Here is an 11,965-nt window from a genome sequence, read left to right as displayed (position 1 = left end):
TCCCCTCCTCCCCTATTGGCCGGCGCGTCAGCGCGGGGGCGTGGCTCACCGGCGGAGGGGGCGCGTCCCCGGCCCGCGGCGCCCTGCCATTGGCGGCGGGCGCCTTTGTGTGCCGGCGGAGCGGGCGGCCGCCACTCGCCGCCGCCGCGTCGGAGGGGCCGGCGGGACCGGGCCGGGCCGCGCCGCGCCGCGCCGCTCCGCTCCGCGCCACAAAGGCCGCAGCATGGTCCTGGTGCACGTCGGTTACCTGGTGCTGCCCGTCTTCGGCTCCGTGCGCAACAGAGGTACCGCGCCGGGGGTTCGCGTCCCGGGGCCGCTCCGCGCTGGGGGGGGGGGGGGGTGGGCGGGCTCGGCCCGGCGCTCCGCGTCCCCCCCGGGCAGGAGGAGGGGAGCCGCCGCTCCCCCCCGCTTCCCTCCCCGCTCTCTCAGCGTCAGGGCTCCGCGCCCCGCGCAGCAGCGCCCGTGGCGGGGCTCCCCGCGCTCCCGCCGTGCCTGGGTAGGTCCATTCTCCTTCCGTTATTTCTTTTAAATTTTATTTTATTTTTTACTTTAACCCACCCACTCCCCCCCCTCCCCCCCCCACCCCGTCTCGCCGTGTAGCGTAGCCACCAGGCCATTTCAGCGTAGCTGTAGCGGATAACAGCCATTTTTGTACCTCCATCCCGTTTAGCTGAGTACATTGCACTGTAAATTCCTGTTAAGTGGATTCATTTTGCTGTGGTCGTCGGGCGCAGAGTCTCCTGGGGGGGCCAAAGGCTCCCAAATTGCGGCCACCCCCCAAAAAAACATCAAATTGGGGAGGGGAAATCCGGCAATTGGCCTTCGTTCCAAAAATTAAATTGGAATAAGGTTGGGAGAATAAGATCTGTGGTTAAACGGGGCTAAAATCCCCCCGCAAACGCTGCTGGCCGCCGCTGGTGAGCGTCGCCCGCAGAGGGGTGCAGCATCCCCATCACCGCAGCCGACAGCTGCCCCCCATGGGCGCCCACCCAGCCGCTCGCCCGGCCGTCCCGCGCCCCATCCCGCCCGGCCCCGTCAGCCACAAGTGTCCCATCCCCTTGGCGCACTTCCGATGTGACGAACACCGCCCCCCCACTCCCCCCTAAAATTTGATTGCGAAAAGAGACGACTGGCAAAATGGTTTTCCATTAAACAGGGATAACATTTTTTTCTGCTGTGCTAAATTACTTCCTGTTCTTATTTTGTGGGTAATTTTCTGTATCGAATATCCTTTGGTTGTGTATCTTCACCTTTTTCTTGTACTAAAACTAAAGCATGGTCTGTATTTTTTTACATTACCTAGTTTCTGATGTAAATCTCTCTGTAGAGACATACCCTGCTGAAATGTAATGTGCTGTAGCCTATACATCTGCTCAGTGTACGCTGCTTTTGTTCTGTTGCCCTTCCATAGCATGGTGGGCCTTGCCTTTTTGTATTGTGTGCATGATGACATTGTTACACACGATTCCACTAATACTAATATACGATCTCTCAATAAAGAAACTAGTTTTCCTATATTAACCTAGTGTGCTTTTTCTATTGCTGTTTTCCCATTTATTGTCGTATCCTGCTGTTTAGATTTTTTCCTTGCTTTCCCCCATCGTGAGGTTTGAGTGAGTGGATTTTTTTCCCCGTAGTGCAGATATGGGGGCTTTTTAATACATATTTTTTTTTCTCCTATCCCATATCTACCTTCAGCATTAGTCTGTGTGTACGTACTCCCTAGACGCACAGTCCGTATTACTATTGTGCCGATGCAGAATTCTGTTTTACTGCAGAATAGCAAAAAAAAAAAAGTGTATAAATCCAAGCCCTCATTATTAATCAAAAAAAACCAGATATTTGAGGAAGGGTCTGCTGCTTATTTCATTCTAGTTACAACATTACACATTCCTTACCAGACTGATAGCAAAATGAGAGGGATGACCTCCGGGTGGATGTGGGGAATTATTTATTTTTTAAACTCTGATTAACAAGAGGTAAATGAACCTGGGGAGGGGGGGAGGAAATCCCTCTAATCTATTAGCTGTATATTTAAACGTATACATATATGCGAGTGCCCTGCCCACCATCTGCTAGGCGAGAAGTTGCCGTGCCTCGGTCCCGCGGCGACTGGCACGCTATAAATATCTTCACTAGACCCCTGCAAGGCAGGGCTCGTAAAACCATCCCAGCTGCTAATGTTGTAACTACATTTTCCTGCTTGAAGCCTCCAGGCCCACCATCTTCTGAATAACCCGATTTGGTTAAAAGAGCAAACTATGGGGTTGGGAGAAAGTCATGGGGAAACCTTAAAATACGGGAAGCAGGGAGGGATGGACAACCAAATTGCGGTCAGCGAGCGGTTTTGCTGCAGCTGCAAAGCGATAATAATACCGGTCACCTCTCCCCGTTCCTGCGCCAGACCTCCTTTCCCAGGTCTGCAAAATGGTCCTGTAAAACCTCCCAACTTTGGCTTGGATGCTACCAGAAGCTGAGGGAAGTCAGGGCTCCCGAAAGCAGGAGATGGGGCTGGGGTTGGGGGGCGGGGGAGCATCTTGTCTTAATTGCATTTCCACAGAAGCTGGGGAGACACAGGATTGGTTATTTCTCTTTAATGAGAGGAAGACAAATTCAGCAGGTCGGTGGTTAAAATTTCAACAGGAGCCGCTAGCAAACAAAAACAAAAGCGAGTGGCTCCAGCAACCCGCCCTGCCTTACCCCAGCATCCCTCGAAGAGACGCATCATTTTGCAAGGCCGTGCCTTTCCACCTCCCTCCTAGCTTTATCCTGAGTTTGGTTGGTTTTTGTTTTTTTTTTTTTTTTTTAAAAAAAAACCCATTTCTTTATTATTTCCTTCTCCATCTTTCCTTTTCCGTGTATCTCGGTGACTGTTTGGCCATCCTGTCCCCCCCCTGTATGAGCACAAGCGGGTTGCCCCCTGCTCCCCCCTGGATGTAGTGTATGCTGTGGCCCTTTGTTCTCGCTCCATCCTCTCCCCGGGCCAGCGCTGAGCTCCGTGCGTGACACATGTCCCCATACGCATCCCGAGGAGGGAGGCTGTGCTTCTCGCTTGCATGAAGGGAGACATGCATGCCTGTTGGGGCTGATCATTTTCCAATGTGATTTTTTTCTTTTTTTTTCACTCCTTTTTTTTTTTTCTTCCTTTTTTTTTTTTTTTTTTTTTAATTCAACCCCCACGTGAGACAATGAGATTTGGGTTATGGCGTGGAAAAAATTAATCCCCCCACCTTGAAACCCCGACACGGATAAACCCGGTCCCCTCCAAAACGCACCTCGCGCTACGGGCACCTGCCGGCAGCTGCCCCTTTGTTAGGAGCGGCGGATTCACTGCGGCGACTGTAATAACCCCCCAGACCTCCTGCAAATTAGCGCTGATACAGAGCAAAACTGTTTGGTCAATATACTCTGAGGATACCTTGGTAATCTAATCATACAGAAAGCTGCTGGGTTAATGGCGACTCGTGCTAAAGCAATTTATCATCCGCATCGTATTTTGACCTGTCTTGTTAGAAACACGTTCTTACGAGAAGAAACATTTCCCCCCCCCTCCACCTCCCAGCCTCGTTAGTCAGTAGCCACCAGGCTTTCATAGCTCATAATCCATCAAATGCATCCACAATTTAATGACTTAATTCCTTTGACACTCTTGGGTCTTGAAAAGCCACCTGGTACAAAGAAAATAATCTTTTTTGATTTTTAGCATCGCAGGCTGAGAAAATCCAAGACGAGTCACGTGCTGGTAGTGCTGCTGTGGGTGTGGAGGCACATGCAGTGATTTCTATAAAGCCTATACATCTCTCCAGCACCAACCTGTGTTCCTGGCCTGCTTTAAATAACTTCTTTCGATAACAGGGAGACGGATAATCCCAAACACGAACAAAACAGGCTCTGAGATTCATTTATATAAGGGTTGTGTAAAGGTCTTACACGCACCTGCGTGCACTTAACGATGCCAGATGGAGCTGGACTGGTCTGTCTCTCACACAGGGTTTGGGGTGTTGTCACAATCTCCATTATTTTTAAGAAAAAGGTAAACAAACGGTGGTCACATTTTGCTCATATTGGGAATTATCAGCAAAGTCTAATGAAAGCTGATCTGGATTTACCTCGCTGTGTGCGGATCCGGCCCCATGGAAATGTGTTATTTAAGAACCGGTGAGTTGGTGCCCGAGCGAGAAAGCAAACGCAGCTGCAAAGCTGCGGGAGGGGGGAGATTGGGGGATGTTTGCCACAAAACCCAGGAGCTGCCATGGCCGGGGGGACACGAGGCAGCGGGGACGCGGTGGGGACACCGTCCGGCATCGCTCGGTGCGTCCCGGACGGAGCGTGGGGTGCGAACCCAGGGGGCGAGATCCGTAGGCGCCAGGACGCTGCCATAACCCCCTCGGGCCTCGCCGAGTCGCCGGTCTCGAGCCGAGCCCTCCTCCGTGAACCTCCTGGAAGGACTGTCCTAGAGTAAGTCTGAGCTTCCTTTTTGTTGTTGTTGTTGTTGTTTTAAACCCTGCTGGTAATTTGGGGAGCACCTCGTTAGCTGAAAGGGGAGGATGGAGCACTGCTGGGGCAGGCACGGGAGCCCTGTCCTCCCAAACCTGCAGGAGAACCCCCTCCAAGTGCTGTGGGGAGCACATCTGACATCCAAGACGGGCTTATCCCTCTCCACCGACCAGATGAACGATGGTCGCAACCGCTGGAGGTGCAGGGGTGGCTGGAGAGGGGAGGATGGCTCCTTCGGGGCATGACACCGGGTAGCGAGGGCATGGGCATCCCCTCCAGCCTGTTCACACGCTGGTTTAAACCCAAACCATGCGGTGGGGCTGCCTCGTGTCAAAACTGGAAGGTCCCTATCTCTAGAGGTGTTCAAAAAGGGATACGTGCTGCAGGAGGTCAGCAGAGAAAAGCCTTCCCCTCTCCTTAACCTGGGAACACTCGTTTTGGGGAGCATTACATAAATGTGCCAGAAATGCAAGGGGAGACTTCGCAGAAGGTCGTCTCCTATACCGAGATCATCTTTGATGTCCATAACCTCCAAGACCCGAGTTCATTTTGCAATTGAGAGAGGTGTGATGGCACTGCCAAATGTCGTGTGACTCTTGGGCATCTCACGGTATTTGGGTGTTTCTACATAAACCCGCAGCTCCTGGAGCTGGGTGATAGCACAACGCTTTTCAATTAAAGGGTGGTATATAAAGTAAAGCTTCAAATTGCTGCTTATGGCAAACTTGGTGCTCGAAACTCAGCTACAACACTCGGGAGGTTTTTCAGCCAACGCAGTGGTTTAGGATGGAGAAGGGCAACGTGTGGCTGTGGTGGGGCCAGGGCAGGGACCTGCAGATGGGCAGCAAGAGTGGGGCTAAGACGCAGTGGGGAAAATGATAATTTTCTCCCTTTTGGGCTTCACTTTGGGGAGATGGAGTGGGTCAGTTGGCAGAGGGGTCGGGGAATCCCAAGCCATGCTGTGCCCATGAGCAGCTTTGCATAGGATCCCATGGGAGACCTCCCAGTTTAATCCTTGCATGGTCTCATCTTACTCGTAAACCTTCTCCCTGCAAAATAAAAACAAAACAAAACAAAGCAAATCAAATCACTTTTCAGCCAGAGCAGCCGATCGTGGTCGTTGCAGGGACCAGGCTCCCATGCTGGAGAGCTGAGCTTGGCAGAGCTCGGCAGAGCCAGGACACAGGGAAAGCAAACCCGTGTCTGCTCCGTGCCTCCCCACCACCTTTGCTTAACCCTTCCTGCTCCTCCTCTGCTCAGTTTTGCAGTCTCCTGGGACCTTTTCTCACCCATTTTCCTGCCTGCTGGTCCTTTACATTTCCCAGCCACAGCTGGGCTGGGCTGGTTGGCACGTGCTATGGTGGATTCCTCTTGGTAAGTGTCCTTAACTGCTCTTGTTTTCTCTCCCTCCCTTTAAAGGCTGTAAAATGTGCCTGCAGGAAAGTTGCACATGTGTGGTTTGTAGCTCTTTAATGAAGATTATTGCTTTGGTTTGAGTGAATAAGCCCAGCAGGGTCAGGAGCAAAGCTGATGCTGGAAGCAGTGAAGATGCAGGTTATGGGAAGAGGCAATAAGGGGCAGCTTGGTACCCGTGGGCTGGGACCCTTCGAAGTGAGGACATGCCTGTGGGGAGATGTTCAGATGAGGATTTCGGTAGCTCAGAGAAGGACCTGGATGTCTCTGTCTCTCACCCTGTATCCCTGTGCTCCTGGCTGCTCACAGTGGCTGCCCTACCTGGAGGTGACACCCCGAGGTGTGGGTGACCAGTGGCTTAGACGGAGCCACTGGCCACTGCTGTTTTTCCCTGGAGGGCTCAAGTGATGCTGCAGAGCTGTTACCATGTGTTCCTCCTCCACCTCCTTCCCTAAATGGTACAAGGAGCAGCCGTTTCCCTAAATGAGGAGAAAGCTGGGCCATGGGTACCTTCTGGGACTTCTTTGAAGGAACCTTGAGCAGGACTGATGGAGCTGGACAGCCTGCCAGGCCAGGTGTCCAGGCACCCAACACTGGGGTTGGGCTAGGAGCTGCTCTAAAAACCTGCTCGCGTCTTCTCCAGGCTCAGGGGGTCTCTAAAAGACGTTCAGAAACATGGTCCCTCGGGCACCTGCCGTGCTGCGGCTGCTCCCCACGCTGGGCTGCTCCAGCGGAGCGTGGGATTGGGAAACATCCCCACAGCAAAAGTGCCCTCCCCAGCGGTGCTTTGTGTGGTATCTCTGGGCTTTCTCCTCCTGGTGGCATCTGAGTCTTCCTTCAGTCACACTGCTAGCTCAAGGTCCTGATATATCCCAAGGGATCTTGGGGTTTTTTTGGAAGATGTGGGTGCATGAGGAGGCACCACTCATGAGTACTTGCCCAACCAACTTGTTTCCATCATATGCCTGCTTGAAAACTGGGCATCTACAGATAAAATGAAGTTTCTCCTCCTTTTTTTTTTTTTTTGATAGCAGAGGAGGTGCCTGTTCTTACATAGCCCCGCAGCATTGGGTAGGATCTCATTTGTCTCTGCCCCTTGGGGCAGTGGAGGATGTTTGTCTGGTCCATTCAGGGATGATCATCACCAGCTGGTGGGAGCTGAGGTTTAAATAGACTCTCCTGTGACCCCTAAATCTCAGTGAGGAGCAGCTGGAGTCAGAAGTGAGCTGTGGGTTCGTGGCGAAGCTGCCTGGACGTGGGATCAGACACCAAGCTGGAAAGGTCTAAACTTGTTCATATGTGAATAAATCCAAAACAAGCCCTCAACTTTTAGAAGAGTTGCTTGGCGTTTATACTGGGGTGAGTAAGATGAGAATCTAGTTTGAGGTGGGTTTTTTAAAATTAAAATAAGAAAGTAATTGGCAGCAAACTAACCGCAGTCTAAAGGTAATTTCTTTGCATGAGAGTTTGGTGATACAGTTATCTTTGCAAGACTATCAGCATATTGTCAGCCTTGGCGTGGCCTTTGCTGGCAAATTTGAGCAGGAGATTTTTTTTTTTTTTTTTTAAATCTTGGGCAGCATCTGAAGGTAACGGGGGTGCTAGTGCTTCACGAGAGGTGTCTGTCAAGCCTGGCAGTTTCCACCGCTCCAGGCGGAAAATACCACGTCTCTAATTTGCCCAGCGGGAAAGGAGCTGGAAATCTTATGCAGATTACCACGCTTCTTGTTGTGGTTTGAGAAATCCACATTTCTCTTTCTTGTAGCTTGGCCTTTAATATTAATACCTTTAATTTAATTTATAAATTCACTTATCAGTTTTCATTAGTCATTCTGTTAATGATCCCAGGCAATAAATTTGTCATTTGACGTCAAAAGGCAGATTAGGGGACTTCTAGAGCCTTGGGAAATGGCTTCATGCTGCACCGGAATTATAGCGGTTGGCATATGAGGCTAATACTATGTATAATTTGCATCTGCTGCTCAGGGGATGAGTGATTATTTTATATATTTAGCAGAAAACAAGAGCATTTCTTAATCATGAATGGTGTTACATTTCCTGCAAACTCTGCAGTATTATGAATCACTGGGCTATAAACATCTTGTTGCCGGCGTGCCTGGTTTCGCATTACCATGGTGGTAAACCCTGGAGGGTCGGATCCTGACAGCTCTCTTCCTCTGAGTCGTTTTACTCCACGAGTGGCTAATTGAAATTAAGATGTTCCCTCAATGCTAGGAGCTGGAAGGGACTGGGACTGGATTAAGCTTTGCTTGGTCAAAATTGAGCATCTTTGGTCTCTGCTCTTCCTTGGTGGGAGGCGAGGGTGTTGGTAGGGTTTTGAGATGGGCATCCAAGCTGTGAGAGCTCAGAGGGGATGAAACCACAATGTTTGCTCAAAACATCTGGAAAAGAGCAGGGTTGGACTGAAAATGGATGAGATGCAGCATCCCCAGATACTGGCCCATTCAGGCCTGTCACGATGGGGCTTTATAAATGTTAGGAGCAACCAGCATGTTGGAAGAAGCCTTATCTTGTCCAGCCGTTATTTGTGATATCCCACTAATCTCCAGGGGCTGAGATAAGGAACGAGAAGGCTTTCTGCGCAGAGATAGCATGACATGAGTGGGCTTGGGGTTACAAGCCTTTTTTTTCATAGTGAATGTAACTATTACATTTAGTAGTAAATGTAATTTTAATAGTTGCATGCAACCCTATAAAAAAGGATCCTCTCCCATGCTGGTCACCTCCAAAGCTGGTCAGTAGCCCCAAACTCCCTCCTCTGGGCAGGGCTCCCTTTGAGATTGATGGGCTGCAGTCAAGCTCTCCATGAGGCAGAACAGAAAATTTTATCCATCATGTACCAAAAGCACTTACTGAGCTGGTTTTGCTCAGCCCTTGTTGGCCTGAATGGGAAAAATCTATATGAACCTGAGATAATGGTTGTATCGTGTGTCAAGTGCAACTCTGGGAGAGTCTGGAGGTAAGCAACAACCTGGCCAGGGGATGTAGACTGACCTACACCATCTGGCATTTTGATTACTGGTGTGTGAACCTGGCCTGGGTGGGAAATGATGGCATGGGTGAATCTGGGTGGGCAGGAGGCAGCCAGAGGTTGGGGAGATGGAGCCCCTCAACTTCCCATCTGCAAGGGCTGAAGGGTGACCCACAGCCCAGGGAGTGAAATACCTGCTTGCTCTTCCCAAAGCAGCAGCAAAACTCATCGTCCATCCTTAATCTGTTGCTCAGCTCTCTGCCTGACTCCTTCCTGCGTTAAATTAACAAGCGGTGGCTGGGCTCTTGTCTCTGAGGTCGCTCCTTGAAGCTGTGAGCTGAAAAAAGTGGCAACTCATTTGCGACATGGAGGAATATTGCATGGGAATTGGGCCCAGAGAGAGGGATGTTGTGTCCCAGCGGCAGTGGGGGGATGCACAGTGGACCAGCAGCTCAGCTGATGGCAATTCTATTGACGCGAGTTGCTGGGGACTAGAGCTACGTGAAATCAGAGATATCTGGTTTTGATGATGATTATTATTTTCTGGTTCACTGGCTGAAAATTTATTTACCTAGTTTTATATTGTCTTTGATTTTTTTTTTTTTTTTCCAGCAAAATGGGGCGGGGGGGGGGGGAAGGCTTTTAAATGGATCATTTGAAGTGAGATGGAATATGCCACAACCCCAGAAGTGAAATGTTATCTTATGACACAAAATGAAACGGCATCAACTGGATGTAGAGAATAAACCCAATTCATCATAATTTTTCACTTGGATTTTTTGTACAGAAAAGGTTCACCTAGATGTAATTTTTCTCTTACCTGAGAGATGGATTTGGTGTTTTGTACTCACTTGGAAAGCATGAAATGGTTAGGAATAGACAGCCCCAGTCATCCATGTTCTTGTACTGTGAAACCTTGTCGTGACTTCAGTGTGTGCAGGAATCGGATTTATTTAATCAACAGAAAGTGCTTCAATGCCTGAGATGAGTCTTGGAGATGCAAAGGCTGTGTTCCAGGTGCGGGAGGTTGCAAAACATAGTTGACCCTTTGCAAAATAAGGGAGGTCATGCCAGCCCCTGCATCTCCTTCCTTCTCACCTCTAATGGCAGCGAGGGTGGGTTTCCAGGCTTGCAAGGACCCGAGGCAGTTTCCAAAATGAAAATGAGAGCTGAGGTCTTGAAGGGGGTGTGCAACCACTGCTTTGCTCCTCACTGGGCTCATCCGCCTGAGTTACTTCAGCCTGTAGGGACAAATAATACCTTTTCCATGGCATTGCTTGATTTGAGTAGGAAAATCTGTCTGGCAGGTGTGATTACAAACTTGCTGGTGGAAATCCTGAGTGTTTTGCTAAAGGAGACCATAGAAGTACCCTGGAGGTAAGGACATATCATCTTGCCCTGGGTCACCTGCAAGAAGAGTCCTGTATTGCCAGATCCAGATGGCATGTGATGCCATCCAAGTGCTTCAACAGGGTGCAGGGGTGTCCTGGGGAAGGAAAATATTACCAGGAGGCAGTTACAAGCTTAGAAAAATAGGACATGGACCAAGGCGAAGGGAGGCAGGGTAAATCCCCCCTGTTCCTTGGACAGAAAGCAGTTGCTCCTGAAAGGAGTTGGGTGCTGTTAGTAGGGAAGCCAAAGTATGCTTGTTAGGTGTCTGGTGTGACTCTGTTCTTCCTGTAACAAGCAATTTTGAGCCCCATTAACAAAATCAAGGTCCAGATTTCAACAAGATGCAGAAAGTTTGTAGCAGTTTTTGGGATATATTACGCTGGCTCGTGCATTCATCCAGATCATGTGGGACCAGCTGTGCTGAGCCCCTGTCCTTGTCCTGGGACTCCTTATCTGCAGCCCACCATCTCTCATTGATTAGAAACTAAGGAATGAGAGGAAGTCTTTTCAGCCCGGGCTGATCTCGATGCTGGCAGACCCAGGCTTAGACCCATCCTCTGGCTCCCTGCAGACACACAACATTTGCTGCTCTTCAGCAAATGCATTACGAGGCTGGTTATGTGCCAGATGAGAAGGCCTCCTGGCCAGCACTGCTGTTGGCATTACCTTCACTTTTTTCACCTTTACTTCTCTTTTCCCATCATGTTTTTAAATATCTGCCATGTTTTCCGCCATGGATGTGATGGGCTTTTCTGAATTGGTCCTTCCTTGAATTTGTTCCCCAAGCATCAAAGTCTTCCTCAGGGCTGGTGCTGTCTTTGGGGCTCAAACCTACATGTGAGATGTTCAAAAAACACGTGAGATGCTCAAGCACACTGGTCTTGTGTGTGTTGGTGCAGGGGAGGGTAAGGCACTGCTGTCCGTGGGATAGTGTCTCCAGAAGATGGAGGACCTCCTTGGGACCTCAGTGTGGGCTGAAGGGATGAGGAGACTGAAGAACAAGTGCTGTCCTCTGGCCACTGCATCAGGAGATGGCTGTGATTGATGCTGGTGTTGGGAACGCAGTGATGGGGAAGTCTGTCTCATAACTGGACTACTAGCTTTAAAGTATGGTCACATTGGTCATTTGGCCAGTGAAAACGAGCATCATGGTGTGGTGTCAAGTGGCCTCTAAGTACACATCTCTCATCTGGCTTTGCTTCTAGAAAATATTACTTTTAGAGGGGGGCTGGTTTTGATGGATGCTTTGCAGAAAAATACCTGTGCAAAAACGCTGCTGCTCTTCCATCATGTTGAACAGGGAGCCCTGGTGCCTCTCCTCTCCCCCACCTCCTGTTTTTGGTGCACCGGCACAACTGGTCACAGCTTTCTGGCCCCATGATGGGAATGGGGAGGCAGCAAGGGCCCCTTCCCAATGCCCTGTAATTCAAGTGGGAAATAGGGGGATGGACTTGCTTTGCAGAAACCCAACTCACTGGCAGCATCTCTTGCAAGCCAGGGCCAGGCAGGTGGGTGGTGCAGGGGAGGAGGGATGTACCAGGGCATGCAACAACTAACCCCGCTTGGAGCTGCCACCTTCGCAGAGGACTTTGGGGACTCCTCTTTGAAAGTAGCCCGTTGGAGGTAAGTTTAACAGAGCGAGTGGGTGTGCGGAGTTGGCACCCTGCCCTG

The 11,965-nt window shown here is 50.3% G+C and overlaps 1 protein-coding gene across 1 annotated transcript in view; it reads left to right on the top strand.

The window, feature by feature from the left end:
* Positions 1–223: 223 nt before the first annotated feature.
* Positions 224–11,965, top strand: part of ARK2C (arkadia (RNF111) C-terminal like ring finger ubiquitin ligase 2C) — a gene marked incomplete at both ends in the record, with an annotated part of 45,797 nt that continues 34,055 nt past the window's right edge. The window contains one exon of the mRNA XM_082335658.1: positions 224–284. Within this exon, the coding sequence (XP_082191784.1) occupies positions 224–284 (61 nt within the window). The remainder of the gene's footprint in view (positions 285–11,965) is intronic.

The sequence above is a fragment of the Platalea leucorodia genome (assembly GCF_965183815.1).
Source record: "Platalea leucorodia genome assembly, chromosome: Z".
Classification (NCBI taxonomy): domain Eukaryota; kingdom Metazoa; phylum Chordata; class Aves; order Pelecaniformes; family Threskiornithidae; genus Platalea; species Platalea leucorodia.
Note: the sequence above shows the minus strand (reverse complement) of the source record. Positions and strands in the feature narration are given on the sequence as shown.